This window comes from Rhineura floridana, chromosome 1 (assembly GCF_030035675.1).
Source record: "Rhineura floridana isolate rRhiFlo1 chromosome 1, rRhiFlo1.hap2, whole genome shotgun sequence".
NCBI classification, from domain to species: Eukaryota; Metazoa; Chordata; class Lepidosauria; order Squamata; family Rhineuridae; genus Rhineura; species Rhineura floridana.
Window position 1 is genome coordinate 125,621,057 of NC_084480.1, and position 26,637 is coordinate 125,647,693.

At 40.4% G+C, this 26,637-nt stretch overlaps 1 protein-coding gene across 17 annotated transcripts in view; it reads right to left on the minus strand.

Moving 5' to 3' along the window:
• LINGO2 (leucine rich repeat and Ig domain containing 2) overlaps positions 1-26,637 on the minus strand; it is a 982,977-nt gene that overhangs the window by 34,450 nt on the left and 921,890 nt on the right. For 15 of the 17 annotated variants that reach the window (XM_061631549.1, XM_061631628.1, XM_061631608.1 and 12 more), the window contains 2 exons: positions 5,114-5,293; positions 1,817-1,983 (listed from right to left, as the gene is read on the minus strand). The exons of 1 other annotated variant lie outside the window; for it this stretch is intronic. In XM_061631549.1, coding sequence (XP_061487533.1) covers positions 1,817-1,855 — 39 coding nt within the window. In that variant the 5' untranslated portion in view covers positions 1,856-1,983; positions 5,114-5,293. Of the gene's footprint in view, positions 1-1,816; positions 1,984-5,113; positions 5,294-19,867; positions 19,886-26,637 lie in introns of those variants that run through there. One more of the 17 variants, XM_061631695.1, reaches the window with a different exon arrangement.

Genomic DNA, 26,637 nt, shown 5'->3' on the forward strand with positions numbered 1-26,637 from the left:
AATAAGTCTGTGTTCATTGGGACACACTTCCTAGTAAGTGTGTTTAAGATTATGGCCTAAGGCATTTGGGTTCCATTGCAGCATTCCCGGTTCAGGTACTCCCAGGTTCAATACTCTACAGGTATACTGAATTGGACATGGTGGCTGACACCAATACCATAGTGTCATTACGAGTCACGGGGTTAATTGCTATAGCATAATTTAAGCACAATCCTGCACACTCATGTGTCAGCACAGGGATCCTGATGGGATCAGACTTTAGGAACAATGTTGAATAGGCTTAATTACCTAAGACTATTATTATTTTCATGTAATAATTGCTTCCTACGAAGCATCTCAAAGTAATAATAATAATAATAATAAATTTAATTTCTTCATCGCCTATCTGGCCAATGGCCACTCTAGGCGACTTACAAAATCATTAAAATACAATTAATAAAATACAGTAATACAATAAAAACAATAGATCTACAACAACAATATTAAAACTGGGTAGGAGGCATTACAATTATATCAATTAACCCTCCCCGGATACCCCGAAGGCCTGCTGAAAAAGCCAGGTCTTTAAGGCTTTCCAAAATACATTTAGGGAAGAGGCATGCCGGAGATCTTGTGGGAGGGAGTTCCAAAGAGTGGGGGCCGCCACTGAGAATGCCCTCTCTCTTGTACCCGCCAATCTGGCTGTTTTTGTTGGCGGGATTGAGAGAAGGCCCTGTGTGGCCGATCTTGTCGGGCGGCATAATTGGTGGCGTTGAAGGCGCTCCGTGAGATAAACTGGGCCGAAACCGTATAGGGATTTAAAGGCCAATACCAACACCTTGAATTGGGCTCGGAAAACAACTGGAAGCCAGTGTAGGTCGAACAACACTGGTGTCATGTGATCTCGGCGGCGACTATTCGTAAGTAGTCAAGCCGCCGCATTTTGTATCAGTTGTAATTTCCGGACCGTTTTCAAGGGTAACCCCACGTAGAGCGCATTACAGTAGTCCAAACGAGAGGTGATCAGGGCGTGTACCACCAGTGGAAGCTGATGAACAGGAAGGTAGGGTTGCAGCCTTCGTATGAGGTGTAGTTGGTACCAGGCTGCCCGGCTCACTGCCGAAATCTGAGCCTCCATGGACAGCCTGGAATCAAGCACAACCCCAAGGCTGCGGACCTGTGATTTCACAACACAATAAAAACATATATAAAACACTTAAATATATGAAAACAAGGGATGGGGCAATCTTTTATGTATCCCAGTCTCAAGATGGGCTTTGTACACCAGTGCCAGGGCCTTGAATGTAGCCTGGTAACTATCAGTGCAATACTTTCAACAGTGGCATAATATGATGGCAATATGGTGCCCCAGTGAGCTGTCGAGTTGGTGCATTGTGCACTAGCTGTAGCTTCTGGGTCAATGTCAAAGGCAGTTCCACATAGAATGCATTGCTGTTATCCAGTCTGAATGTTACCAATACATGGGCAACAGTGGTCAGGCTATCCCAGTCGAGAAACAGCCATGCCTTAGCTAAAGGCATTCCCAGAACACAAACCTACTTCTTCAGAGGAAGTACAACCCCATCCAAATCAGACAATTGGCCAATTATCCAGATTTGTGAACTACTCACCCACAGTACCACCATCTTGTCAGGATTCAAAGTCAGGTTTTTTTGCCCTCATCCAGCCCACTACTGAGTCCAGGCATTAGTCCAGGGCATGCATGGCCTCTCCCGATTAAGATGTTGCAGAGAAGAAGAGTTGGGTATCATCAGCATACTGAAGACACCTCACCCCAAATATCCTAATGACATTTATTAGGATACTGATAACTTACTTTAATGAAGCAGGTTATGTTTAACTTAGTGTTGCCCATGGGACATGGGAGCTGTGTGATTCATCATTTTCTGTGATTCTCATGAGAACAGAAACTGCCAGACAGATGCTTGCTCCCAGCTTGGTGGCAAGTGAAGGAGTGATAGATCAAGAGACACAAAATGCAATCTGAAAAGAGAAGCAATTATATTTCCTCTCCTTAATGCCAAGCCAGAATTGGTTCTTTTTTTTTTTTACAATAATTTTTATTCAAATTTTCATAAAACAAACAAAACAACATCATAAAACATTCAAAGACAAAAAACAAAACAAAACAAAAATGATTAAACAAAAAAATAAAATGTTGACTTCCCATTTGTCGCAGATCAGTTATAGGTCTACAATATATAACAATCCTGTCTCTTAAATTATATTATAAAATCACTTTCCTCCAGTAGTTATCTTAATTAATCATCAACTCTCATAAACATTACTTTATTCTTTCCACAAAAAGTCAAAGAGAGGTTTCAATTCTTTAAGAAATATATCTATCAATTTTTCTCCAAATAAACATGTCGATTAATCCATCTCGTTAATAATAATAATAATCTTATTGTCATAACCATAGTCCAAATAAACATATCGATTAATCCATCTCATCAAAATCTGTTAGGTCCAATAATTTCAATAGCCATTATTCCATTATCCATATTAATTCCATCTTCCATCTTCAATAGTCCTGTTGAGTCCAGTAATTTCAGTGTCCAATCTTCCATTATCAGTATTCCATAATAATCTTGCTGTCATAGCCATAGTCATATAATAAGAGTCTGATGGGAATTTCCTCTATCCCAAATATTTTCTTGCCATCAATTCTGAATAAGTTGCTGAAATATTGTTGTAAAGTCATATCTCTGTTCTTCTTTTTTACAAAATGCACTGGCTCATCTCTTGAGAGTTTTTCCATTGTCACATGGCTGCAGTTAATTCCATAGATTTTCTCTATATCAAGCTCCATCACGTCATTCCAGTCCAGAAGATTATCCAAGACATTGATAACTTTATCTCTAATATCTTCATTAATTTCTTCAGAGATAACGTTAAATTCCAAACAGTAGATTTTATTTCTAATATCCATAAACTCCAGATCTTTTTCCAATTCCACATTTGTTCCAATCTCCAGGGCTTGTATCTTCCCTTTATTTTTTCTTTTCTCATCTCTGATCTCATTCTCCTCTCTCACAGGATCCCCTATTTCTTTAAGCTCCTGCATCATTTTGCTCAGTTCAATTTTCAGCTCCTTACTGCCCTGTCGCAGGGTTTGTTTCATTATCTCAATCTCATCCATTATTTTCTGAAACATAATTACTTCCAGATTCTCAGCCACTTTCTTGATTGCCATTTTTAAAACCACGAAAACAAAACAAAACAAAAATAAAGAAGAACCACTTCTTATTTCAGCAACAATTGGGTTAATATTCCAGGCTTGATGACATCACAGTATAAACAGAGCAGCCTGCCTTATCTCTCTATGTTCAAAAATACAAAACAAATTTAGTTCCCAGCATCAAAACAGTTAGTGGCGTCGTGAAGAAGCAGATTCGTCAAAATAAAATAGACCAAAAAGAGAATAGTCCCAGACAATATAATGTTCCAAAGTTCATATTTTTTATTTTTTTCTCCTCGGAATAGAAATCCCTCTTCTGTTTATATCTTTAGAATGTACTTCCAGGACAGCTTTTTGCAATAGAAACAGAGATAAGCTGTTAATTTCGTGAATAACAGAGAAGAGTTATAGCTCACCCAGAAGTTCTTTAAAGCTGATTCATTTGACAAATCTCTTTTTGTTGCAACAATTTAAACCAAGTAAAAAAAAGAATAGAATTGGTTCTAAGTCCTGGACTCCTTTTTACTTACAGCAGTAGTGAAGAAAGCAGTCACCCAGAACCTCCTTTTTGAGAATCCAATTCTGTCTCCTTCAAATATACAGCACAAAACTGGTGACCTAACTCATGCTCTATGTTAATAGGAAGTCATAAACCTTCCAAAGATCTGTGTGTGAGAGAGCCAAAGCGTGCACCTGAGCTGCTCACAAAGCTTTCAGTTCTGAACTGTAAATGGTAATTGATGTGCTGTTGCTTACAAAATAAGATCAATCAAAGCCATCACATTCAGTCTGTTCCTCACAGCAGGCAGTATTGCCAAATTTGTTTTTTGTACTTGAGAAATCAAAGAGCTGTGGAGATTTCCCTCCATCTCTGTATGGTGGCTGACCAGACGAAACTTTGACACCATTTGGGGAATTTACAACCTACCAAATTCCTCCATAAATTCCACAATCCATGAATTTGTGTGCATTACTCAGATGCAAAATATTGCTTCCTCCTCCTCCTCCTCCAATTTCAGCTTGGCCTAGGTGTATAAAAATGTGCCGTAATGCCACTCAATGGAGAATTTGCTAGCGTTTGAAACGAAAGGAGGTAGGGAAAAAAATTGTGAAGAGCTGACTAGAATTCTTCTCATTACTGAAAGCAGCTGGTGTGGGAATAAAAAGAGTGAGAATCAAACACCTGAAGGGCTATCAAAATACTGTATCTCACTAATTACTGTCGAATGGAAAGATTCCAGGTGCGGCATAAAATGTGGTAGGCCTGCACATTTTTTTCCTCTTTCCCGCTTTCAGAGGAGGGAACAAAGAACTCCCCTGCTTCCCCACATCACCTGAGTGATCTGCCACTTACAAAAAAAAATTTCTTCGGCTCTTCCAGCCAATAAGTGTGCAGTTGAAGCTATTTACACAATTCCAGTTGACTGAGTGAGAACAAGGTTTTTTCTTTGACACTTTCTTATTTCTGCTCCAAAAAATGATCTACATGGTTCACTTGTTTCCAGAAGTGACAGGGATCTCTCTGGATGTAAGGGTAAAAATTAAACTTTTTAGGGAATGTAGGGAATGAAGGATAAGGGAATACCAAAGCTTATAAACTTAGTTTTTCAAAAATAAAATAAAAAAGTTCCTTTTTAAAAAGGCACAAAAGAGCCATATGTGTGGAAACTGTTAAGCTACTTAACTAGTGATATAAAAAAACCCTCTCAAGTTGCCAATTTTTTTTACCAGCCCCTGTTCCTGTGCTTTGAATAGCAGCCTGATCTGCCAACATTAGCAAGTGCTAGTGCTGATGTCTATGCTGTGAAAAACCTTCAGCTTTTTATACTAATTTGTATGCATGTGTAAAATAAAGAAGAGGGATTTTTTTTAGTTGAATGTACATTCTAGCAGTTGTTGGCTATACATTTATGTGTGCTTATATGAAAATACCTTTTGTTTTGCGGCTTAGTTGGGCATTCTATGGCTATAACAGTTGATTTAGAGATGTTGGGATGTTGCCTTAGGCTGCCTGAGAGCTCTGACAATGAATACGTTGGCAGTACGGTAGGGACTGGTGGGTCCAGATCCAGCACTTCATAGAGTAACAGTTGCCTCCTCTACAGTTGCTAACTGGAGACAAGAAAGGAGACACACAGATTATTTGCTGGTCCAGGAACTGGTTAGGCAATCTGAGGCACAAAATAAAGCCCACAGGATGACTATACTCCATTCAGGGCACCCTCACTGGCTTGCTCATGGGTGGAAGAAAATGGATTGAAGATTCCCATCATACTATACCCTTATCTATAACAGGCAATACAAAATGGTTGTCTGAATTGGTTATACGCTTTTGTTAGTTCATTGCATGGAGGAAAGAACTTGAGTTGCTGGCTTAGCAACCTGGAGGGATAATGATGACCAGCCAGAAATGAGTTCTTGAATGTTAATTTGATTGAATGGTATAATTTGGAATGTACATACACCTCTAATGGAAGAACACATCCATTCTTTACTTACGTGGTGGGAATACCATTTGAATGGAAAAGGTTTCACTTGTTTAGACACATATGGCTGGTTCACCATGTGGCAGCAGAAACATTTCTTCCGGCTTTCCAAATGGTTTGGCAAGATTGTGTGGTAGTACCTATGCCAGGGCCACTGGTATCCAAGGCGTCCATATTTTTCTTGGGCATATACCTACTTTTACATGCTTAATATTTTGTTTTCACAATTCTCATCACCACAACATAGAGTGGGATAGCTAGAAGTTCATATTAGGGTGAAACTGAAAGTCATTCACAAAGTAATGTCTGGGAAACAACAATGATTGCATGCATGATAAAAATGGATGTTAGACACAACTGATTATCCATACTTGGACCCCATCTTTGGACACAATCAAGTTGAAACTTCTTCTGTGTAAACCAAAGTGAAATTCACTCAGGTGTGTTCAGAATGATCCCATTCAATTCAATGGATTTGGATGGGATGGCTGTAGCTCAGTGCTGAAGCACATGCATGCAGATCGTTCCAGGTTCAATTCCTGGTTTTTCTAGGTAGGGCTGAAAAAGACCTTTGTCTAAACCTTGGAGAGCTGCTGCCGGTCAGGATAGACAATACTGAGCTTTAATGGCCAATGGTCTGATTTGGTATAAGGCAGCTCCCACTATGGCAGGGATTCCCAACATTTTTGGGCACATTTGGAATTTTCAAAATGTGTTGTTACATGTAAATAATTGTAGTTCTTGTAGTAAATAAATGCAGACTCCCAGAGAGGAGGAAAAACAAACAAGCACACACTGTTCCGTCTCTTTCTTTTCCTCTTCCCTTGCCAGTCACTCTGCTTCTCTTTGGGCAATGATCTCAGCCTGGAAAACTAGAAAGCTAAAAGAAGATGGGAATGGGTGCTACTCCTCCTACTTCCTCTCTCAACTCACTGTAGTTTTCCAAGCAGAGATTACTCCCTTCCCACTTCCAAAGAGTGGTGGGAGGAGTTTAATTCCTGGCTAGGGAGGCAGTGGTGGTGGGAGGAGTGCAGAGGCTTCATGAGTGCAATGGGAAGACTTCAATGGGTGCCAATGTGCCCATGGCCACCTCCTTGGCGAATACCAGGTATATGGTGCCAATGGAAGCTTTTCTTCCTAAGGCTAATAGTAGCTGGGCAGATGAGCCATCAGGATTGCACAAGGGTGAAAGTAAGCCCTTGGCACCTATTGTTAAAATTTAAACAGCTGTAATTGCTAACAACACATTAAACATGCAAGGCAAAGCTAATCTCAAAACTCAAGGAAAAAATCCAATAGAGGTAGATTCTGTAAGCAACCCACTACTAACACATCATGCCAGTATCTTTCTGTTCCTGAGTACTAGAAAACCAACTCTTTGCCAGCCCTCCTATAAAGTTCCCAGACTTGCTATACTCCCTCAGTTTGGGCAACATTGCTGCAGATGGCTAATAGCTCTCCCTGTGTGGCAGCCACCAGATTACCTGTGTCTGTCCGCCCCAGGTATTTACCATAGCTTGTTTGTTTGACAGACTAGTTTTTCACTGGTTAAAACCAAGACTGGGTGTCTATGAGTGCAGGTGAGAGGTAGGCATGTCATGGTCACTGGTGCTATTTTTGTTTTCAGAGCAAGACTGTGCAAAGTGTTTGAACTAAAAAAAACAGCTAAGAATTTGGTGTTACATTTTTGATGGTTTGAGGTTTAATCAATAAAAACTACTAAAAGCATGTAACACAAACCTTAAGAGCCACCTTTGCATGCTGCCAACCAAGTCAACTGATGTGATGCATCACTCTTTGTTCTGTGCCTTTGCTGTAGCCCTTTAAAAACCAGAAGCTTTCCCTTTTTTCTTGTCCCAGATTTTAAAATTACAGCTGCATGCTGTAATGAAATGCACAACCAGTTTTCCTAGGCAATTACCTCACAGAAGTGTAGGGCCTTTAATTGAGAATGAGTTTCTAATTAAAGCTTTGATCAGGGGTCAGCATTTTATAAGTCCACATCTCAAGCATGTTCAGCAGGTTGCATCTTGCTGGGTTTGTTTGGTGTAAAGATCAGAATATATTCTCCTCAAACACTTTTATACTGAATGCCGGGGTAGCCAACATGATGCCCTCCAAATGTTGCTGCATTAAAACTTCATCACCATTGACTGGTAGCCATATTGGCTGGGGTTGACTGGAGTTGTAGTCCAGCAACGTCTGGAGGGCACCACATTGGCAACTCCTGGAATATATATTCTTGAAAAGGTACAATGGATAAAAGGAGGGCATTAATTAATTCATTAGTCAATATATATCGCTAATGGCAGATAAAACATTATTCTGTGATCAACTGACAATTCCTCCTCCTCCTTTGCGCCCAAGTTCAATCTACTTCCCAGATCATGTCACTTCTCCTTTAACTAAACTTTGGTTCATGCACTAGACCTGGGGTTTTCAACATGGTGCCTATGGGAGACCATGGGGCCCTCAGACCAGAGCTTGGAAAAGTTACTTTTTAAAACTACAACTCCCATCAGCCCCAGCCACCATGGCCACTGGATTGGGCTGATGGGAGTTGTAGTTCAAAAAAGTAACTTTTCCAAGCTCTGCCTCAGATGCACACACACACGCACGCACTGACAGTCAAGGCCTTCCCCAATAGTTTTTTGGATATATATTTACATTTTTTTGGTTGCTTGGAAGTTGGTTTGCCTACTTTTTGGCAATGTGTGCTCCGCTTTTTCTGTCTGTGGTCTATATATTTCTATGTGTAGTTATTTTGCCTTATGTATGTGTGTGTGTAGATTCTGAAAATCACCACTTTTTATTGTGTGAAATTGGTCTTTTGTGGTATCCATGACTGATTCTTAGACGTCCCAATGTGACCTTGGGCCTATAAAGGGTGGGAACCCCTGCACTGGTCCCATCTCCTGCACTAATGCAACCATTTTGTTATCATTCAAACATGACTTTTGTGAAGACAGGTATTCATAAACCAAACTTTTATTTCAGACTAGGCTTGACAAAGAGCCCATGATATTCTGATCAGCAGACTAGCTAAATGTGGGCTGGATGGAACAGCTATCATATGGATACACAGCTGGCTACAGAATCATAATCAGAGTGCTTATCAATGGTTCCTTCTCAGAGTGGGGGAAGGTAACGAGTGGGGTACTCCAGGGCTCAATCCTGGGCCCAGCGTTCTTCAACATTTTTATTAATGACTTGGATGAGGAGGTGCAGGGAATGCTTATAAAATTTGCAGAGGATACAAAATTGGGAGGGCTAGCTAATATCTTGTACGGCAGAAACAAAATTAAAGGGATCTTGATAGGCTGGAGCATTGGACTGAAAACAACAGAATGAAATTTAACAGGAATAACTGCAAAGTTCTAAACCTTAGAAAAAGAAACCAAATGCACAGTTATAAGATGGGGGATACTTGGCTCAGCCATACGACATATGAGAAGGATCTTGGAATTGTCGTTGATCACAAGCTGAATATGAGCCAACAGTGTAAAGTGGCTGCAAAAAAGGCAAATGTTAGTTTAGGCTGCATTAACAGAAGTATAGTTTTCAAATTGTGTGAAGTACTAGTTCCCCTCTATTCAGCACTGGTTAGGCGTCATCTTGAGTACTGTGTCCAGTTGTGGACACCATACTTTAAGAAGGATGCAGACAAACTGGAACAGGTTCAGAGGAGGGCAACAAGGATGATCACGGGACTGGAAACAAAGCCCTATGAGGAGAGACTGAAAGAACTGGACATGTTTAGCCTTGAGAAGAGAAGACTGAGGGGAGATATGATAGCATTCTTCAAGTACTTGAAAGGTTGTCACACAGAGGAGGGGCAGGATCTCTTCTCCATCATCCCAGAGCGCAGGGCATGGAATAATGGGATTAAGTTATTAGAAGCCAAATTTCTGCTTCCATCTCTAGTATTCTATGATTCTATGAAATTCCCCAGACCCCAGCAAATCCTAAAAATATTATTCTGCTGTGAAAATGGAGGCTGATTTCCTACTGCTTACAGCAGAGGTTGCCCCTGAATTTGCTGGAGTTTGGTAGGAAGTATTCCTGGCTTGAACCTGTGGAGCAAGCTTTGTATTGGCCAACCTTTCAAGAATGCTTTGAGACTGACATCACATTGCTCCCTAAGCATTCCAGGAAGATTGACTGGTGGAAAAATGTGGAGACAGCCTTGTGCCTCGAGGCTACTGTAAGGACAGAATATGGAGAAACTGATTGGTTCCCCATGGGAAAGGCTATGAGACAGGGGTGTATTTTACCACCCTGTTTGTTTAATCCAAAAGCAGAACATATCATACGGAAAGCGGGATTGGACCAAGATGAAGGAGGTGTGAAAATTGGAGGGAGAAATATTAATAATTTAAGATATGCAGACGATACTATACTACTAGCAGAAACCAGTAATGATTTGAAACAAATGCTGATGAAAATTAAAGAGGGAAGCACAAAAGCAGGACTACAGCTGGACATCAAGAAGACTACAGTAATGACAACAGAAGATTTATGTAACTTTAAAGTTGACAATGAAGACCTTGAACTTGTCAAGGATTATCAATACCTTGGCACAGTCATTAACCAAAATGGAGACAATAGTCAAGAAACCAGAAGAAGGCTAGGACTGTGAGAGATTGTGAGAGAACTAGAAAAGGTCCTCAAATGCAAAGATGTATCACCGAACACTAAAGTCAGGATCATTCAGACCCTGGTATTTCCAATCTCTATGGATGGATGTGAAAGTTGGAGAGTGAAAAAAGCGGATTAAGAGAAAAATCAACTCATTTGAAATGTAGTGTTGGAGAAGAGCGTTGTGGATACCATGGGCCTCAAAAAAGACAAATAATCTGGTGTTAAAACAAATTAAACATGAACTATCATTAGAAGCTAAAATGATGAAACTGAGGTTATCATACTTTGGACACATCATAAGAAGACATGATTCACTAGAAAAGACCATAATGCTGGGAAAAACAGAAGGGAGTAAAAAAAGAGAAAGGCCAAACAAGAGATGGTTTGATTCCATAAAGGAAGCCACAGACCTGAATTTACAAGATCTGAACAGGGTGGTTAACAGATGCCACTGGAGGCAGTGCCTCTGAGAGGAATTTTATCAGGGGGTACAAAGTTTCTTTTGGGCCCCTTCCCAGAATTCTCCATTAGTCATTCTGTTTTTATCCACTACGGTTTTATGCCATGAGCTGTAGCCTGTAAGGTCAAAAAGGGTATGGAAGACGAGAGAGGGGTGGAGTGGAGCGCTCTGTTAATCTTCTGCATTTAAGGCCTTATGTTCTTATACTCCCTCCACGATAAAAATAAATAAATATAAATAAAATAAAAGAGGATCAGAGATAACAAACCACATTTAATTTGAACATCTTTGTTTATGCTATAAGGAGAAAGAATTCACATTGAAACAAGGTAGATAAACTTACTATTTACTTTAAAAAAAGAGCTTTCCTGGCCTTTTTTTGTGAAAAAGTTTGAATCACAGCATGAACATTAATTGTTCTGGCAATGTTTGATTCAATACTTAGCTTGGCCAAATCCACAAGATGTTCCTGAGACATTGTAGACCTTAAATAATTCTTAATTAGCTTAAGTTTGCTAAATGACCTCTCTCCAGAAGCTACTGTTGCTGGAATTGTTAATAGTATTCTTAAGCTAACACGAACATTTGCAAACAGGTCACCAAGTCTGTACTCTGTTAACAAGTTCAACAGATCTAATGGCTTTAACTGTGCATTTACAAAATTTGCTTTGTGTACTGAGGGTAAATGTTGCATTTCTTTTCCAAAATCATCACCATTAAGGTCAGCAGGATATTCCTGTGATAAAGATAAAGCTTTTCTCTCCACATCACTTTCGGACATGGTGAGATATTTCCACAAGAAATCATTTTTTTCTGCCAACTGCTTAACAGCATTGAAGCAGACAGTTAATCCTGCTATAACATTGTAAACCAAAACGTAAAACACACACTTTCTGAAGTAGGCCTCTTCTGGAGTATCATCTGTGTCATTCATTTCTTCCAAGTTAGCATCAGGTGTGCTGTCATCATGCGGCCTTGCCCTCTTGTGCCTAACTCCATCACATCTACAGGAGAGTTTTATTTCTATATTTTGGTTTGATGCAACCAATTTGGCTTCATTCCACATGCATTTCCAGTTCTTTCAAAGTTTTGTCAGCTCTGTGAGGAGAGTTTCTATGTTTGCTACTTCAACATCCAGTGTGGCATCTCTAGCTTGGATGACCTTGTTGCAAATATCTATGGCAGCTAATATTTTGTATCACACGGCTGACATTAACACACAGGCAAAAGATGTCACATATAATAAAACTCCATGGACTTCATTCCTTGTTTTGGCCGTCAAATTTAGTTCTAGGAGGTCTTCCAGTGCTAATTAATGCCAAGCAAGTGAGCTGCAAAAGGTTTTACACATTCAACACGATCTGACCATCTTGTTTCAGACATACCATGAAGAGAACAACCAATACGGTTTTGTAGTCATTCCCACTGCTTAGCACTGGAACTGAACAGGTGGTACACAGTTTGAATTGTTCCGAAAAAGGTTATTGCTTCAGGTATGCATTCAGCAGCATCATTTCCACATAAGTTGAGTGTGTGATAACTGCAAGGTGAAAAAATTGCTGTTGAGCATTTTTCTTGTATTTTTGCTTGTGCGCCGTTGTATTTTCCGGCCATATTTGCCCCATTATCGTAGCCTTGAGCTCTACAATCACTGAGAGGAACAGCATATTCTTTCAATGTATCAGTTATCAACTGAGCAATTTCTTCCCCTCTTTTGTTGCTACAATCTGCAAACTTGAGAATTATTTCTAGAATCTCATACTGCATTTCTTTTAAAAGTACGTATCTCAAAAGAAATGTTGTTTGTTTAATATGGGAAGAATCTGGTGTGGAATCTACTATTATTGCAAAGTACTTTGCAGATTGCCTCTCAAGCAAAATGTGTTGTTTCACAAGATTCGAGCATTCTGCAATAAATTCATTTTGTGAGTCAGGAGACAGATAATGAACTTGAAGCTGCTCACTCTTTTTCTGTGACTCCTCTACACTTAGCACATGTTCCTGAAGGATGGGGTCCCACCTGGAGAGCAGTTCAATGAGTCCTAAAAAGTTTCCATTGTTTGAATCATCAATTTGATGGGATGAACCAGTAAATGCTCGACCACGTTCTCCCAAGAAGAGTACAACATTGATGATGAGCTTCAAAAGGTTGTACCATTTCACAGCTTCAGTTTTGACTGACGCTTCTAAGATGATGTCAACTCCTGTCCCAGACAGCAGGCGCCTTTCTAGTTCTCGCCAAGCTAGGTAACATTCTTTGTGACTATTGCCTTTTTCATGTTTTGGGATCCTGTAGAAAAGTTTCCGCCACTTCCCATTAGAATCCCAGCCTTCAGCAGATACCAGTGCAGACTTAGATGCAGAAGTGCTAGTCTTGACTGTCTTGTGCCAAAATAATCAACATGGAAAACAATATAAAGCTTGTTTCTGTTGACTGCGGACAAGCCAGTCTCTTACATGTAGTTCTCCATTAGTGCTTTGAAATTTCAGTATGCTTTCTGGGAACACTTGATTGCAGGTGTCTTTGGGGAATGTTTTAGGCAGAGGGATGTGACATTTTGTAACATACTTTTCTATTTCCTTTTGAGATGGAAACTCGGTTGTGATACATCCAATGTCAAGGCCTACATTATGATACTCCTCTCATCTTCCAAATTCACTTCCACATGTGTCTGTATGTCTGTTTCTTTCTGTTTTCCATTTTCATTTTCTGCATCTGCCCATCAAAATACTGTGCATGATTACCCAAATCAACTGCTCTTTGTTTGGGGATGAGGTTTCCAACAGTTTCTTCTTGCTCCAATTCTGTAGGTGAGTTCAATGAAAATTTTTTTGAAGCCGCACTTAATCCAAATTGAAAGAGCGTTTGTTGACCCCTTTTTTCATTTTCCTCTCGTTCTTTCTTGTCTTTTCTGGGCTCCTGATTTGTGAGAATACATTTTGGAGAGATGATTTTCTCATCATGATAGGATTTAAAGGTTCACACTGCTTACCTTATATGAGCCCTCAAACCACATTTTTCCTTTCATACTAAAGGGGAAGGGTTAATCTAGCTTCCTAATGACCACACCCTCTTAAGGTCAAAGTATCTCTTCCTCTTGTTACCTTGGCCACCGAGCATGCTCAGTTTCTTCCACAGTAAGTTTCATAAAAAATGAAAAAAAATCCTCAAGTTTGATTATTTGTATTTTCAGAATCCAACAGAAATACAAATGTTTGAACAATGTTGTGCTTTTTTGCACAAGTTAGGGGGGAAAGAAAAAAAAGGACCATTTGTAGCAGGCTTGCAGAATGGGAGCCAGCAGGAAATGACATAACAAAGGGAGGAAAAGGGAGCTCCCCTCCTTTGGCTCCTGGGCCCCCTTTTTGACCCCAGGCCCAGGTAAGATGTACCCCCTGCACCCGCCCTCTCATGGGCCGTGACTGGAGGCCGCTGATTCATAGGGTTGTCACAAGTCATCATCAACTTGAAGGCACATAACAACAACAAAAGTTTATAGAAGGTGAGCTAAAAAACCCTCCCCAAAATTTTAGAGACCATTTTTTCCTTTCCCATGATTTTTTGGGAGGGACTCGATGCTGGCAGGGATTGCAGAGTGGAAACTTCACCCTCCCAGCTGCAGGTGTCCTCAGCCAGCCACAGGGCCCATCAGGCAATGCCTGACCTGGCTGCCTGCTGGTGTGGGGCCTGATCAGAGGAACTTTCTGCTCTTTCCTTGTCATATCTCTAAGAACAGGGTAATTATTTGAGGTGGGATAGCTCAAAATGCAAACTTCCCCTGCTTAAAGAAAGCTGGCTCCAATCTGATATCCCAGTTTTCTCTGTTGCCTTGAGATCCTAGGACAGGGCAGAATATAAAGTTAAATAATAACTGATTAAGGCCTTATCAGCACTAACTTCATTAATACTGATCTTTACAGTTAATCTGCAAAGCTTTAAGGCCTTGATCCAGATAAAGCTGGCTCAGACTAAATTCCACTGAAATGAATAGGACAAGTGTCTAATTGCTTTTATTGGGATGTGAGTCATGAGTCATTTTAGCTGACTGTAGCCTTAGTACTGCGTCCATGGAAAAGCTAGGATAAGCTATTCATTTTCCTTCCTTCCCTCCCCTGTTCTCTTTCACACTGCACCCCACCCCCCTATTTAAAAGAGACTGTTGCTGAAAGAACTCATGACCAGCTCCCATGTGCAGCACCCAACTTTCAGGGCGAAGCCAACGGACTAAAAACTGCTTTAGTCAGCTTGGGATTTTATTATGTCTCAACTGCAATAATTCAGTTCAGAAATCGTTTGTCTAAAAATGAAAATTCACTCTGGAAATGCTTATGTGTGTCTGTTTTACCTTTGTACACAGTCCGTTTTGAGTTCCTCAAAAGTGTTTACCTCATGACTCAAATACACACGGACAAAAATAAAAGCCATTATTGAGATTTAAATCAGAGAGAGAAAGGGGCCCTTAAGTGCAGGCAGTAGAAAGGGGGTATGACCACAGGAAGTCAAAATCATTACAGTTCTCTGTGGCAGATGACACACACACACTTCCCTACAAATCTTCTTCCATCAGGGCTGTATGTGACCAGCGAGAAAGCCCCCTTCAGGCATTATAAAATGTAGCAGTGTTGGAGGCACAGGGCTGTCTGAGATATTCTCATTCTCTCTACCCCTGGCCTTGCTGTGTTCAGTGGCAAGATCTGAAGAGGGCTTTTAACAGCAGTCACTTGAATATGCTTACAAACCTCCCTGCGATTGAGAACCCCAATCATGCATGGTTATTGCTTGTAGGCTGACTTGAAAGCATGCTTACAAGCTAGGGTTGCCACATCTCTGGATTTGCCCAGAGACTCCGGATGCTTGGGGTCCTCTCTGGGTCTCCAGGGTGTCACCTTAATCTTTGGTCTCTCAGTTTTCATTTAAATGTTTTTTCTAGGTGGTCTAGTTCAAGAGATATATACCAAAATGTCAGTCTCCCTGCAGCAACTTTTGTTAAACGAGCTTGTAGCTGGCTGCTCTAACCCCACCCTTTCATATTTGTAGCCAATAAGTGAAGTCAGGGTTGTGATTGACAAGGCAGTAGCTAGACCCCATTGCAAGGCCAGAAAACATGTTTTTTCCTGCTTATCTGAAAATCTCATAAATTGAGTAAGTATATAGCTTTCAGTCTTTTTCTCTCTTGTGTGCAGGACTCAAACTTTAAATTTTCCTGGGCTATTGAAGATGGCAGTGTTTTGAAAACCTTCCCAATATGAAGCTTTAATCCTATACTCACTTTTCTGGGAGTAAAGCTACAATGCTAATCCCATATACCCAGAGTAAACCCCATTGAATTCAATAGGACTTACTTTTGAGTAGACATGGTTAGGATTGTGCTGTAAATTAATGGGACTTTTGAGTGAATACAGCAAAGAATTGTGTTTGTATTGTAAATTTTTTTCTTCCCCTCCAATCCTATTTTTAAAGCAATTAGGCAGGGCTTACTTATGTATCACCGCTCTTATTATGTAGGACTCTGACCTCAGACTAGGGCTTCTGGGTCTGAAATCTTGTAGCAAGGCACACATATTAGGGGGTGGGTGGGTTTGCCAATGCTTGCCAATGCACAAATCCTTCCTGTGTGAACAGGTGGGTACTCACCATGGGCAGGAAACTAATATGCATCATGTGAATCAATTCTAGAAAGTCCCCTTCTATTGTTTTTGCAGTGGCATGAAGAAGAACTGTTGCTTGTGGCCCAGAGATTCTCATGTTACCTGGAAGGAGCTATCCTGCAGTGGCTTCCACATATCATGTAATGTGAGGCAGAGGATTTGTAAACAAATGACTCATTTATTTATATGAATGAGCTGTGAGTGCCTGCCTAGATGAGTCTTATCTTTGAGCCTTTGATCTTGCAAGGAAGCGGGTCGAACTTCAGCGTGGCTAGCAGCACAAATAATCCAGTGTTAGATTTTTGGTCTTGGCTGAATGAATTTCTTACTGTTTTTCTCCTTGTGTCTGCCGGAGAAATGGGGTTCAAAACACGGGGGGTGGACTTCCCTATGGAAAGGCCTTATCAACCAAGACACTAGAATCAAGTGTGCATGATATTCCACCTTCACCTAGTTTGTAACCAAGTTCATTACAAATTGATTTACTGAACCAAATTGCTTGCCAGTCTTTGCCGAAGAGGGTGAACCCCAGCAAGCAGCAGCATCACAATCATAAGGAAATGTCTGCATGTGTTGATAAGCAATTATCGCCAGAGTGAAGAGAGATAAGGTCTGGGCCTATGAGATGGCAAAGAAAGTAAGATTTACTTTCTGTGTTATCAGTATTTCATTGCAGTCATTTCTTAGGAACAAGCAGCGGGAGCTTAGATTTCTTGGACGTATTTATCTATCAAAACAAGGAGCCTGAATGCAAATTTAAAACTCTTACACAAAGAGAGCTCTACCCTGTCCTCCACTGATGCTAACAACAAGCACGGCACTGCTTTCAAGGAGGGCAGAAACCAACCATGTTTTTCACTTCTTCCCTTTTAAAGATGGAGAGGAGAAAAATCCAGACTGCATGAAATGGAAACCTTAACTAAACAAGGGAAGAAAATGTGCAAGAAAATCCATGTGATCCTGAGGGTGCTTTTTACAAACGATTTCAGACTGAAATACTTTATACAAGCCATTACTCTGACAATAGCTACAAGCTGGGCCTTTTATAGACTTGGAGAAAATGGTTTGGATTCCATCAAATCCATGTCAAATGGCACAAAAGATCCGCTCAGGAAACACAGCAAGGTTTTTTTGTAAGAAAAACTAAGGCCAGAGAAGAACATGCATTTTTAGCATTGGAGAAGATTATACAGGTGCATACTAATTCCACAGCTGATTTTAATCCGGTATTTTAAAAAGTTTTTTTTCAATGAAAGGTAGCAGTAGTGAGATGCAATCAATAAAGGCTATATTTGCCCTTGCCTTTGGATATAGTCGTTATCTCCAATTTCACTCCCATGATAACTACATTTCCACTGGTAGTCTCATTTCATTGTATGGTTGCTCCCCAATATCACAATTTTCTCCTGCTGTGATATTACTGAGGTGAGAACGCAAGCAGTAAATTGGACCTCTGCTCAAGGGACTTTTGATACATGGGTGGCTATAATGTCTGACTTTTAGCATCTAGCACCCATTCTCAACTGGAAAGGGAACATACCTACTCAAGTGTGACTGCAGCCTGAACCCTATGGCACTGCTTTATACTGAGTCGCACCACTGGTCCATCTGTCCCAGCAATGCCTTTTCTTTCTGGAGTACAGACAGAGGTCTTTCACAGTCCTCCTACCTAAGTTCCTTTTAGAAACAGATGCTGGGAACTCATTGTGGTACCTTTTGTGGTGCTTTTGCATGTAAAACATGTGCTCTGCTACAGAGTTATGCCCCTTCTCTCCCAATTTTCACCTCACAAACAATTATTATGTTCCCGTTATGTAGTAATTGGCCACACTAGATAAGATGGCTCAGCTTTTCTGCAACAAAGTTTGTATTGTATTGTTGTTGTTTTGGTCCCAGGTAAAGATTTTCCTGTTTTTTCAGGTCTTTTCAGGTTGTGTCAGTATGGCTGGATGTCAGTATCTCTTGTGGTTTGTACTGCATTTTATTCTGTTGGCCTTTTGGTATTATTTGGGTTTTATGTTGGCTTTGATTTTTACGTTTTATTGTGGATTTTTATTGTACTATTGTCATGTTTTTATTTCATTTGCACATCATCTAGAAGCACATAGCAAGTATAATATTTCTCCGAGTCAAAAGTTCCAATTATCATGTACCTCCTTCCATGGCATAATAATAGCTGTCTAAGTGAAAACTGCAACTCCCAACCAGTGGTGTGCTGGAGCCAGCTCGTACCGGCTCGCAAGAGCCGATTGTTACATTTTCGGGAATTTTGCAAGCCGGCTGTTAACTAGGGTTACCTTGATCTCCGGTTTTCTCGCATGTCCAAGAGGCAACCCCTGCTCCCAAGTCAATAGAGAAAGCAGCCAGACACACATGGGTAAGATTAAATCCCTCTCAGCCACATCCCATAGTGCATCATCACCATTCTTTCAGCCCCACCCTCTCTCCTTCCTTTTCATTTCCCGTCATACCCACAGAGCTTGGAAAAGTTACTTTTTAAACTACCACTCCCATCAGCCCGAGCCAGCATGGCCACTGGATTGGGCTGATGGGAGTTGTAGTTCAAAAAAGTAACCTTTCCAAGCTCTGCATACCCCAGATTGAAAACAAAGTCCCACGTGCCTCCCGGGCTCTGCGAGCCCAATAGCAACATGGCATCTCCCAGAGGTGGAAGTTGGTCTGGTGCGGTGGCGACACCAGCAGCAGCAAGGACAGCCCAGAGTTATGGCTGCCGCCGCCACTGGAGAAGCAGAGCTCCCCGAGGCGGAGTCTGGGCGAGCGAGACTCAGAGCAGTGGATGAGTGATCCTGAGGAGGAGAAACTCTAGGCCGTTGCTGCTGCCCTTGGCTGCTTCCCTTCTGCTGGGAACAAGTATCATTTGGGAAGCCCCGTTTCTGTTTCCTTTCCCCCTCCAAGTCTCTTAGATGGTGCTGGATTTGGTTAAGACTCGCTCAGAAATTGTGTGTGTGTGTGGAGAGAGAGAGTCTATATATCTGCTTGAGCCATAATTTTTAAACATGGGAGAAAACTAAAGCTAGCATCAGAAATGCATCTTGCCTTCACCACTATCAAAAGCTGGACAGGCTTCTGCCCAGGAGGATGTTGTTTTGTTACCTTACTCCTTGGGTATTTGTATGTATGTATGTATGTATGTATGCATGTGTGTGTGTGGATCTTCTACAAAGTTTATGTAGGGGCATTTCGGGAAATCCAAACGTCAGAGGAGAAAATGTATCTATCTGTGTAGAGCATAGTTTTATGTTGGAGCTTAATAATAATAATAATAATAATAATAATAATAATAATAATAATAATAATAATAATAATAATAATAGGTTTTTGTTGGAGGAATATGGGTATATATTTAGCTGGAATCAGGCCCAAACACATCTTTTGCATATTTGTGCATCTTAGTTGAAACAGAAATTCTCCTGATGAAAAGTAGCTTACCTAAGTGCATGTTCTCTCCTCTGTGTTACTTCTGGTCACGTTCCAAGGCAAGCAATGTCCTCATTCTCTCACACCCATGTAGCATTATGAGAACCATTTCTGTACGATGCAATCCCATGCTGCTTGTGTGGATGATGTGTGTGGATGATGAAGTAGCCTTCCTTCCTGGACTAACAATAGCCATTTGAGAAAGATCCACCAAACCGGTCTGCATATTTGGTTGTTTCATTCATGCATCCTTTTGAGCAAAGTGAGATGCTGCAGGTGTGTTGTGAATAGAACCTTGTGAGCTTCAAATTGAGTAGTGACCCACTGTCTTAAATTGACCTGCTACTTTGAAATCAGAAATTTGTGACACAATTCCCATCCTTTCTCTTTTTACACTGGTTTAGTATTGGAGGAATCCTAGATGCCAGTTGGCACAGATCACATATAAATGTTATGGTGGTTCCTAAGAATTGTTTTATAGAATATTAGTTCTGTGGAGAGATGCTGCCTAACCTCTTAATGTTGGTTTTTAAAATTTTGTTCCTTCATCTGAGGAGCGCAGTGATCAACTGGGTATATAAGGGGTAAGATGGTCTTTCAGGTATCCTGGTCCTGAGCTGTATACGGCTTTGTACACCAAAACTAGGACCTTGAACTTGGCCCGGTTGTTGTTATGTGCCTTCAAGTTGATTACAACTTATGGCGACCTTATGAATCAGTGACCTCCAAGAGCATCTGTCATGAACCACCCTGTTCAGATCTTGTAAGTTCAGGTCTGTGGCTTCCTTTATGGAATCAAACCATCTCTTGTTTGGCCTTCCTCTTTTTCTACTCCCTTCTGTTTTTCCCAGCATTATGGTCTTTTCTAGTGAATCATGTCTTTTCATTATGTGTCCAAAGGATGACAACCTCAGTTTCATCATTTTAGCTTCTAATGACAGTTCTGGTTTAATTTGCTCTAACACCCAATTATTTGTCTTTTTTGCAGTACATGGTATGCACAAAGCCCTCCTCCAACACCACATTTCAAATGAGTTGATTTTTCTCTTATCCACTTTTTTCACTATCCATCTTTCACATCCACACATAGAGATTAGGAATACCATGGTCTGAATGATCCTGACTTTAGTGTGCAGTGATACATCTTTGCATTTGAGGACCTTTTCTAGTTCTCTCATAGCTACCCTCCCCAGTCCTAGCCTTCTTCTGATTTCTTGACTATTGTCTTTATTTTGGTTAATGACTGTGCCAAGGTATTGATAATCCTTGACAAGTTCAATGTCCTTGTTGTCAGCTTGAAAGTTACATAAATCTTCTGTTATCATTACTTTAGTCTTCTTTGTATTCAGCTGTAGTCCTGCTTTTGTGCTTTCCTCTTTAACTTTCATCAGCATTCGTTTCAGATCATTACTGGTTTCTGCTAACAGTATGGTATCATCTACATATATTAAATTACTGATATTTCTCCCTCAATTTTCACACCTTCTTCATCTTGGGCCAATCCTGCTTTCCATATGATGTGTTCTACATATAGATTAAACAAATAGCATGATAAAATACACCCCTGTCTCACACCCTTTCCGATGAGGAACCAATTGGTTTCTCCATATTCTGTCCCTACACTACCCTCTTGTCCAGAGTATAGGTTGTGCATCAGAACAATCAGATACTGTGGTACCCCCATTTCTTTTAAAACCGTTCCATAGTTTTTCATTATCTACACAGTCAAAGGCTTTGCTGTAAACTATAAAACACAGGGCGATTTTCTTCTGAAATACCTCGGTCCATTCCATTATCCAGCGTATGCTTGCAATATGATCTCTGGTAGCTCTTTCCTTTCTAAATCCAGCTTGGATTTTTTTTCAGAGAGCCGGTTGTTAAACATTTACCAGCACACCACTGCCCCCAACCAACAAATTAGCTTCCCTTTTCCATATAGCCAAACCCTCTGTGTTAGATCCATGCCAAAACAGGTCTCTATGCAGATTCCCTTTTGTTTTGCAAGAGTCCTTTCCAATGGCATACCTTTGCTTTGTTCCCTTCCTTGCTTTCTTTTAATGTTTAACTTCATCTATCTATCTTTTATTTCTGTGCTATAACATTTCATGATGAGAACAGGCCAGCTAAAAACTTTTGCTGAGAGAGATGTGAAAACCCAGCAAAAGGGATAGATTGACCCAGGACTTGCGCAAGGAATGCACTATGGCAGAATAAATAGACCTTGCCCTCTTGAACATTTTCTAGCAAAAGTGGCATCATTGACCTGCACCCTGGGTCGCTGCCAGGAAATGACAAACTGCTTTTTATTGCCACATGGGAGTGTTTCAAGGCCATCCATCAAGTCTACCTACCTTAGTATCTAATTGGGTACATAGATGAGAAACCCTAAATATTGAGACTGGAAACCCTAAATATTGTTGCATTCAATTATAATTGTTTTGTTAAGTGACCATCACATTTTCTGATTGGAAGCAACCAAATGAGTAAGATATATTGAGAAGCCTTATATGTATTATACAGCCACGAGAGTGGCTGTATACTATAGCCAGTAGGGATTTTTCACGTTCTACCATGTTAAATGAAAATACCCTCCCACACGTGCTTTGTATAGTCCCAATTCAAAACAAAAACTTACAAGTCTTATACTGTTAGATTCAGAATCGCTTGCTCTACAACTCTGAAAGTTTTCTTGGTGATACACAACCCCGCCATGGAGAATTCACAGGTTAAAATGAAAAACGGGAGAGAGAAAAACAAGAAGCCATTTGGACTTTTTTCTTGAGAAGTTCTCATAATCTGTTGTCATTCATTAAAACTCAGAGGTGACTGTAAGGTATCGCTAATCAAATCCCTGAGCTTGCCCCAAACACAGACCTTCATCTTCAGTAGGTTTAAAGTAAAAAAACTGGCATGGTTTGTTTTTAATTAATAGATTAAAAATGCATTACCGTGGGTGATAACGTCACGCAGGCACAGTAGAAACCAGGAGTTCTTTCATTTCACTCTCCTCCCCCTCCCCTTCCAGTTACTTGGAGGAAGCAGGGGAAGTCTTCTGCTACTGTGATTGGTGGGCAACAGACATGTGACACACTGGCCTTCTGCTCAGCATTGCTCTTCCCTCGTGCTCTGTGTGAGGAAGCACGGGGGAGGAAATGGAGAGCTAGACAGTCAGGAGAGAGAGAGAGAGAAATGGATGGTGGAGGGAGAAAGCCAGAGGGCAAGGATGACGGAGAAGGCAGCAGCAGAATGGAGGTGAGTGACAGTGATGTGCGTGTGTGTTCCCACCCCTGCTGTCTTCCGCAGCCTGCTCTTTCCGCTGGCTCAATTGCCCTGCCACCCCCACCTCACTCACTCACTCACTCACTCACTCACTCACTCACTCACTCACTCACACACACACACACACACACACACACACACACAAGTATATGCATAGTGCAGCAGTGGGGAGGGGTGGATATAGTGCTGGAGAATGCATAGGTTACAATGGCCCTTCAAAGTAGCCTAGTGTGGCTGTACAGATATTGGGGGGGGGCTGAGAGGGAGTTGTGTATGACAACCCTGAAGTGTAGTCCAGTGTTGTTCAGTCTCTTGGTTTTGTGTTTTTTCTTTTTCTTTTTTGAAAAGAACTTTTAATTTGACTGTAGCAGCAGCATTTATTTCTTTAATTTATTAAATTTATATCCCACCATTCCTCCCAGAAGGAGCCCAGGGCGGCAATGGGTGGAGGGATCATTGCTTTCCCACTCATGGGAGAAAAATTAGGCTTCTTGTGTTTGGGTTGATGCTGGTGGTATAAATCCTTAAATGGGTTTATAAATGACAAATTCGCAAATACTTTTTGTTTGAAGTGTGTGTGGCTGTTTGACCTGTGGTCATAACTTTGCTGTAGTTATTCTGAGATTTGATGCAACTCTTTGTTTTTAACACTTTAATCTTGAATTTAGCTCTTGGTTGTTTAATCTTAAATCTCTTCCACTCACTCACTCACTATCTGAAATTAGTCCTGTGTTGAAGCCCCCATCTGAAATTAGTGCTGTGTCGGCCTCTGGCTCCCACTTTTGTGAAAGCCTTTGCTGTATAGGGAAGAGGCATTTTCCTCTTCATCTTTTGCAGAGAACAGAAGGTCTTCATCAAACATTTGCAGGGGCATCAAACATTTGCAGTTAGTGTAATACCATATTACACTAATGAAGTGGCCAAGTGGTTTTTCTGTTTGTGACCAGTAGTGCAGTAGCAAATTAAAAAATCAGGTTTAATAATCTCAGAACACACAGTTGCTTCTTAAGTGTATATTCTGTCACAATGAGCCCTATGACTGGCATTCAGAGATTAAAGCAGAAGAGGTAGTAACTGCTGATACTTTGCAAAGTAATATAGATTTCAAGATGCACAATGTTTAAAGAAAGGGTCTCAAGCATATTTCTTTGTGTATATTGTACTGCCCTACAAATTGGTCAAAATGCAAACACCATTTGGGTTGGTCTTTCACAGTCCAATCCACTTTCTGTGTAGCTTGGAAGAATTTGATAACATGTGCCTCTGAGCATGTGGTGAGTGGTGGCAACACCTGCAATCAGCCCAAAGAATAGAAAGAAGACATGTGCTGTGCTGATCTTGTTTTAGCAGGGAGGAAGCAACATTATTAAGACAGTTGATATAGTTCAGATGGTCACTTTGAATATGTCTGATTTCCTTTGCAATTTTAGTGAAGTTTCCTATAGGAAATCATTTTCTTTTGTTTCTGTTTCTGCGAATATGTGAAGTACAGCAACACTTTGCAAAATTTACACTAAAAAAACCCCAAACATAATAATGGCACTGACTTCTGCAGAATATTTTCCAGTGGACCTCAGGAGTGTGTCAATTTGCACAAGATAAAACAGTGTGAGGTGAAATATATTCTAGCAAAATGCTAGCTGTTTTTAATTGACCGTGCCCACCTTGCCTTAAATGAAGTGGTTTAAACATAGCAGGCTGAAAACATGCATCCTCTTTTTCCCAACAGCTAGAGTCATTGCTGAAGGAGCAACATATTGGAATCAGTCTGATTTTACATCAAACTACAGTTTCAGATTCCACTGTTAATGCACTCAAAATAGAAATAGAACATAACCAACAATTTGAAACACAAAAGGCTGTCTTCACCATCATATGACACTGACCAATAAAAAGGCTTTGAAATTAATAAAAATAAATTTGACACAGATTTATGGCATGAATAATGAGGAAAATAAATTTTTCTAGTTTAGATTCTCTGTAGAAACATTAGTAAGACAGGAAAGAAGCAAAGTAAGAAGAACACCAACAACATACAAAAATATAATTATCTATCTTTGGAGATGGCAGGTGTTGCCACCACTCACCATATGCTCAGAGGCACATGTTACCCAATTCTTGCAAGCTACACAGCAAGTGGATTGGACTGTGAAAGACCAACCCAAATGGTGTTTGCATTTTGACAAATTTGTAGGGCAGTACAGTATCTCAGAGAGGAGTTCAGGTCTCCTGCTCCCCTGGTGCATTCACTATAGCTGCCCAATTTCCCTGCTTTTTAAAGTTTGATATAAATAGCTGTGGGCTATAGGTACATTCTTAAACTGCAAGGTTTTTTGCCTATTAGTGAATATATATGTAAACAGCTGGGGTCTTACAGGGTTCAGAATGTCCACACCATGCTGGGCTAAAGACTGTGGGTTGTTTATAGCATTAATAATATTTATTAGTTGCTTTCCTCGCAAATGCAACCCAAAGCAACTTGCAGCAATATTGCTGTATCTAATGTTAGTCCTACTCAGAGTAGATCCACTAAATTAAAGGCATACCTAATTTAGGATCACTAATTCCAATGGGTTTACACTGAGTAGGACTTAGCTAGCTATAACTCTGTGTGATACTATATCAGCACCTCTAGGGAGCAACTATGAAATACTGGTAATTGTATCTGCACTTGTTAATTGTTCTTAATAAACAAAGCTTTTTCCTATGTGTGTTAAGTGGGTGCCATATTGCACTCATTAGCACCATTCCCTTTGTATAGGTGACAAGTTCAGCCTTACATCAAAGACTCCCCTGATAAGAAGGCTGTTAACAATTATGAATCTTTTATTGTTAGCCAACCCTGGGCTATCATCATTTAAGTACTTTTTGTGTCATAGTTTGGAAGTCATTGCCTGTCAGGTGGATCATAACATCTGGCATTCAGTATTTTTATGTCTACATGTTAATGGTACCTTTGCTCCAGAAGAAAATTAACTTTAGTACCCCACACGATCAGAAGGAAAAGTGTCACAATTGGCCCAAAGATCATAATGGCTTGAGTAGTTTTCCAAGCTCTTTTAAATAAAACGCAGCTCCTAAGTACATGCTGAGTCTTACATTTCAAGGGTTCAGGCTTATTGGTCAGGCTTCGGTTTCTGTTGCTTTATGGCCATTTTACAAACTTAGATGTTCCTGCTTTCCGAATTAATATACCTATACCACAATACACATATTTACACCCATGTGCCGATCTAATTCACATTACTTTTATTAGTTGTGTGCTTTAACTATCATAGGTTACACTTAAAAAAATGTGATCTGTTGTGATCACATTGTGCCCATCTGACACTAAGACAGATTTGTGAAATGCTTTTGAATACCATGAGAATAATCTCTGCCTAGCAATGGATATTTTTTTTAAAAAATCCAAATGTGCATTCTTTATTTTTTTTATTTATTAAATTTATTAGTCACCCATCTGGCTGGCTGTCGAGCCACTCTGGGCGACGTACAAAATAAAA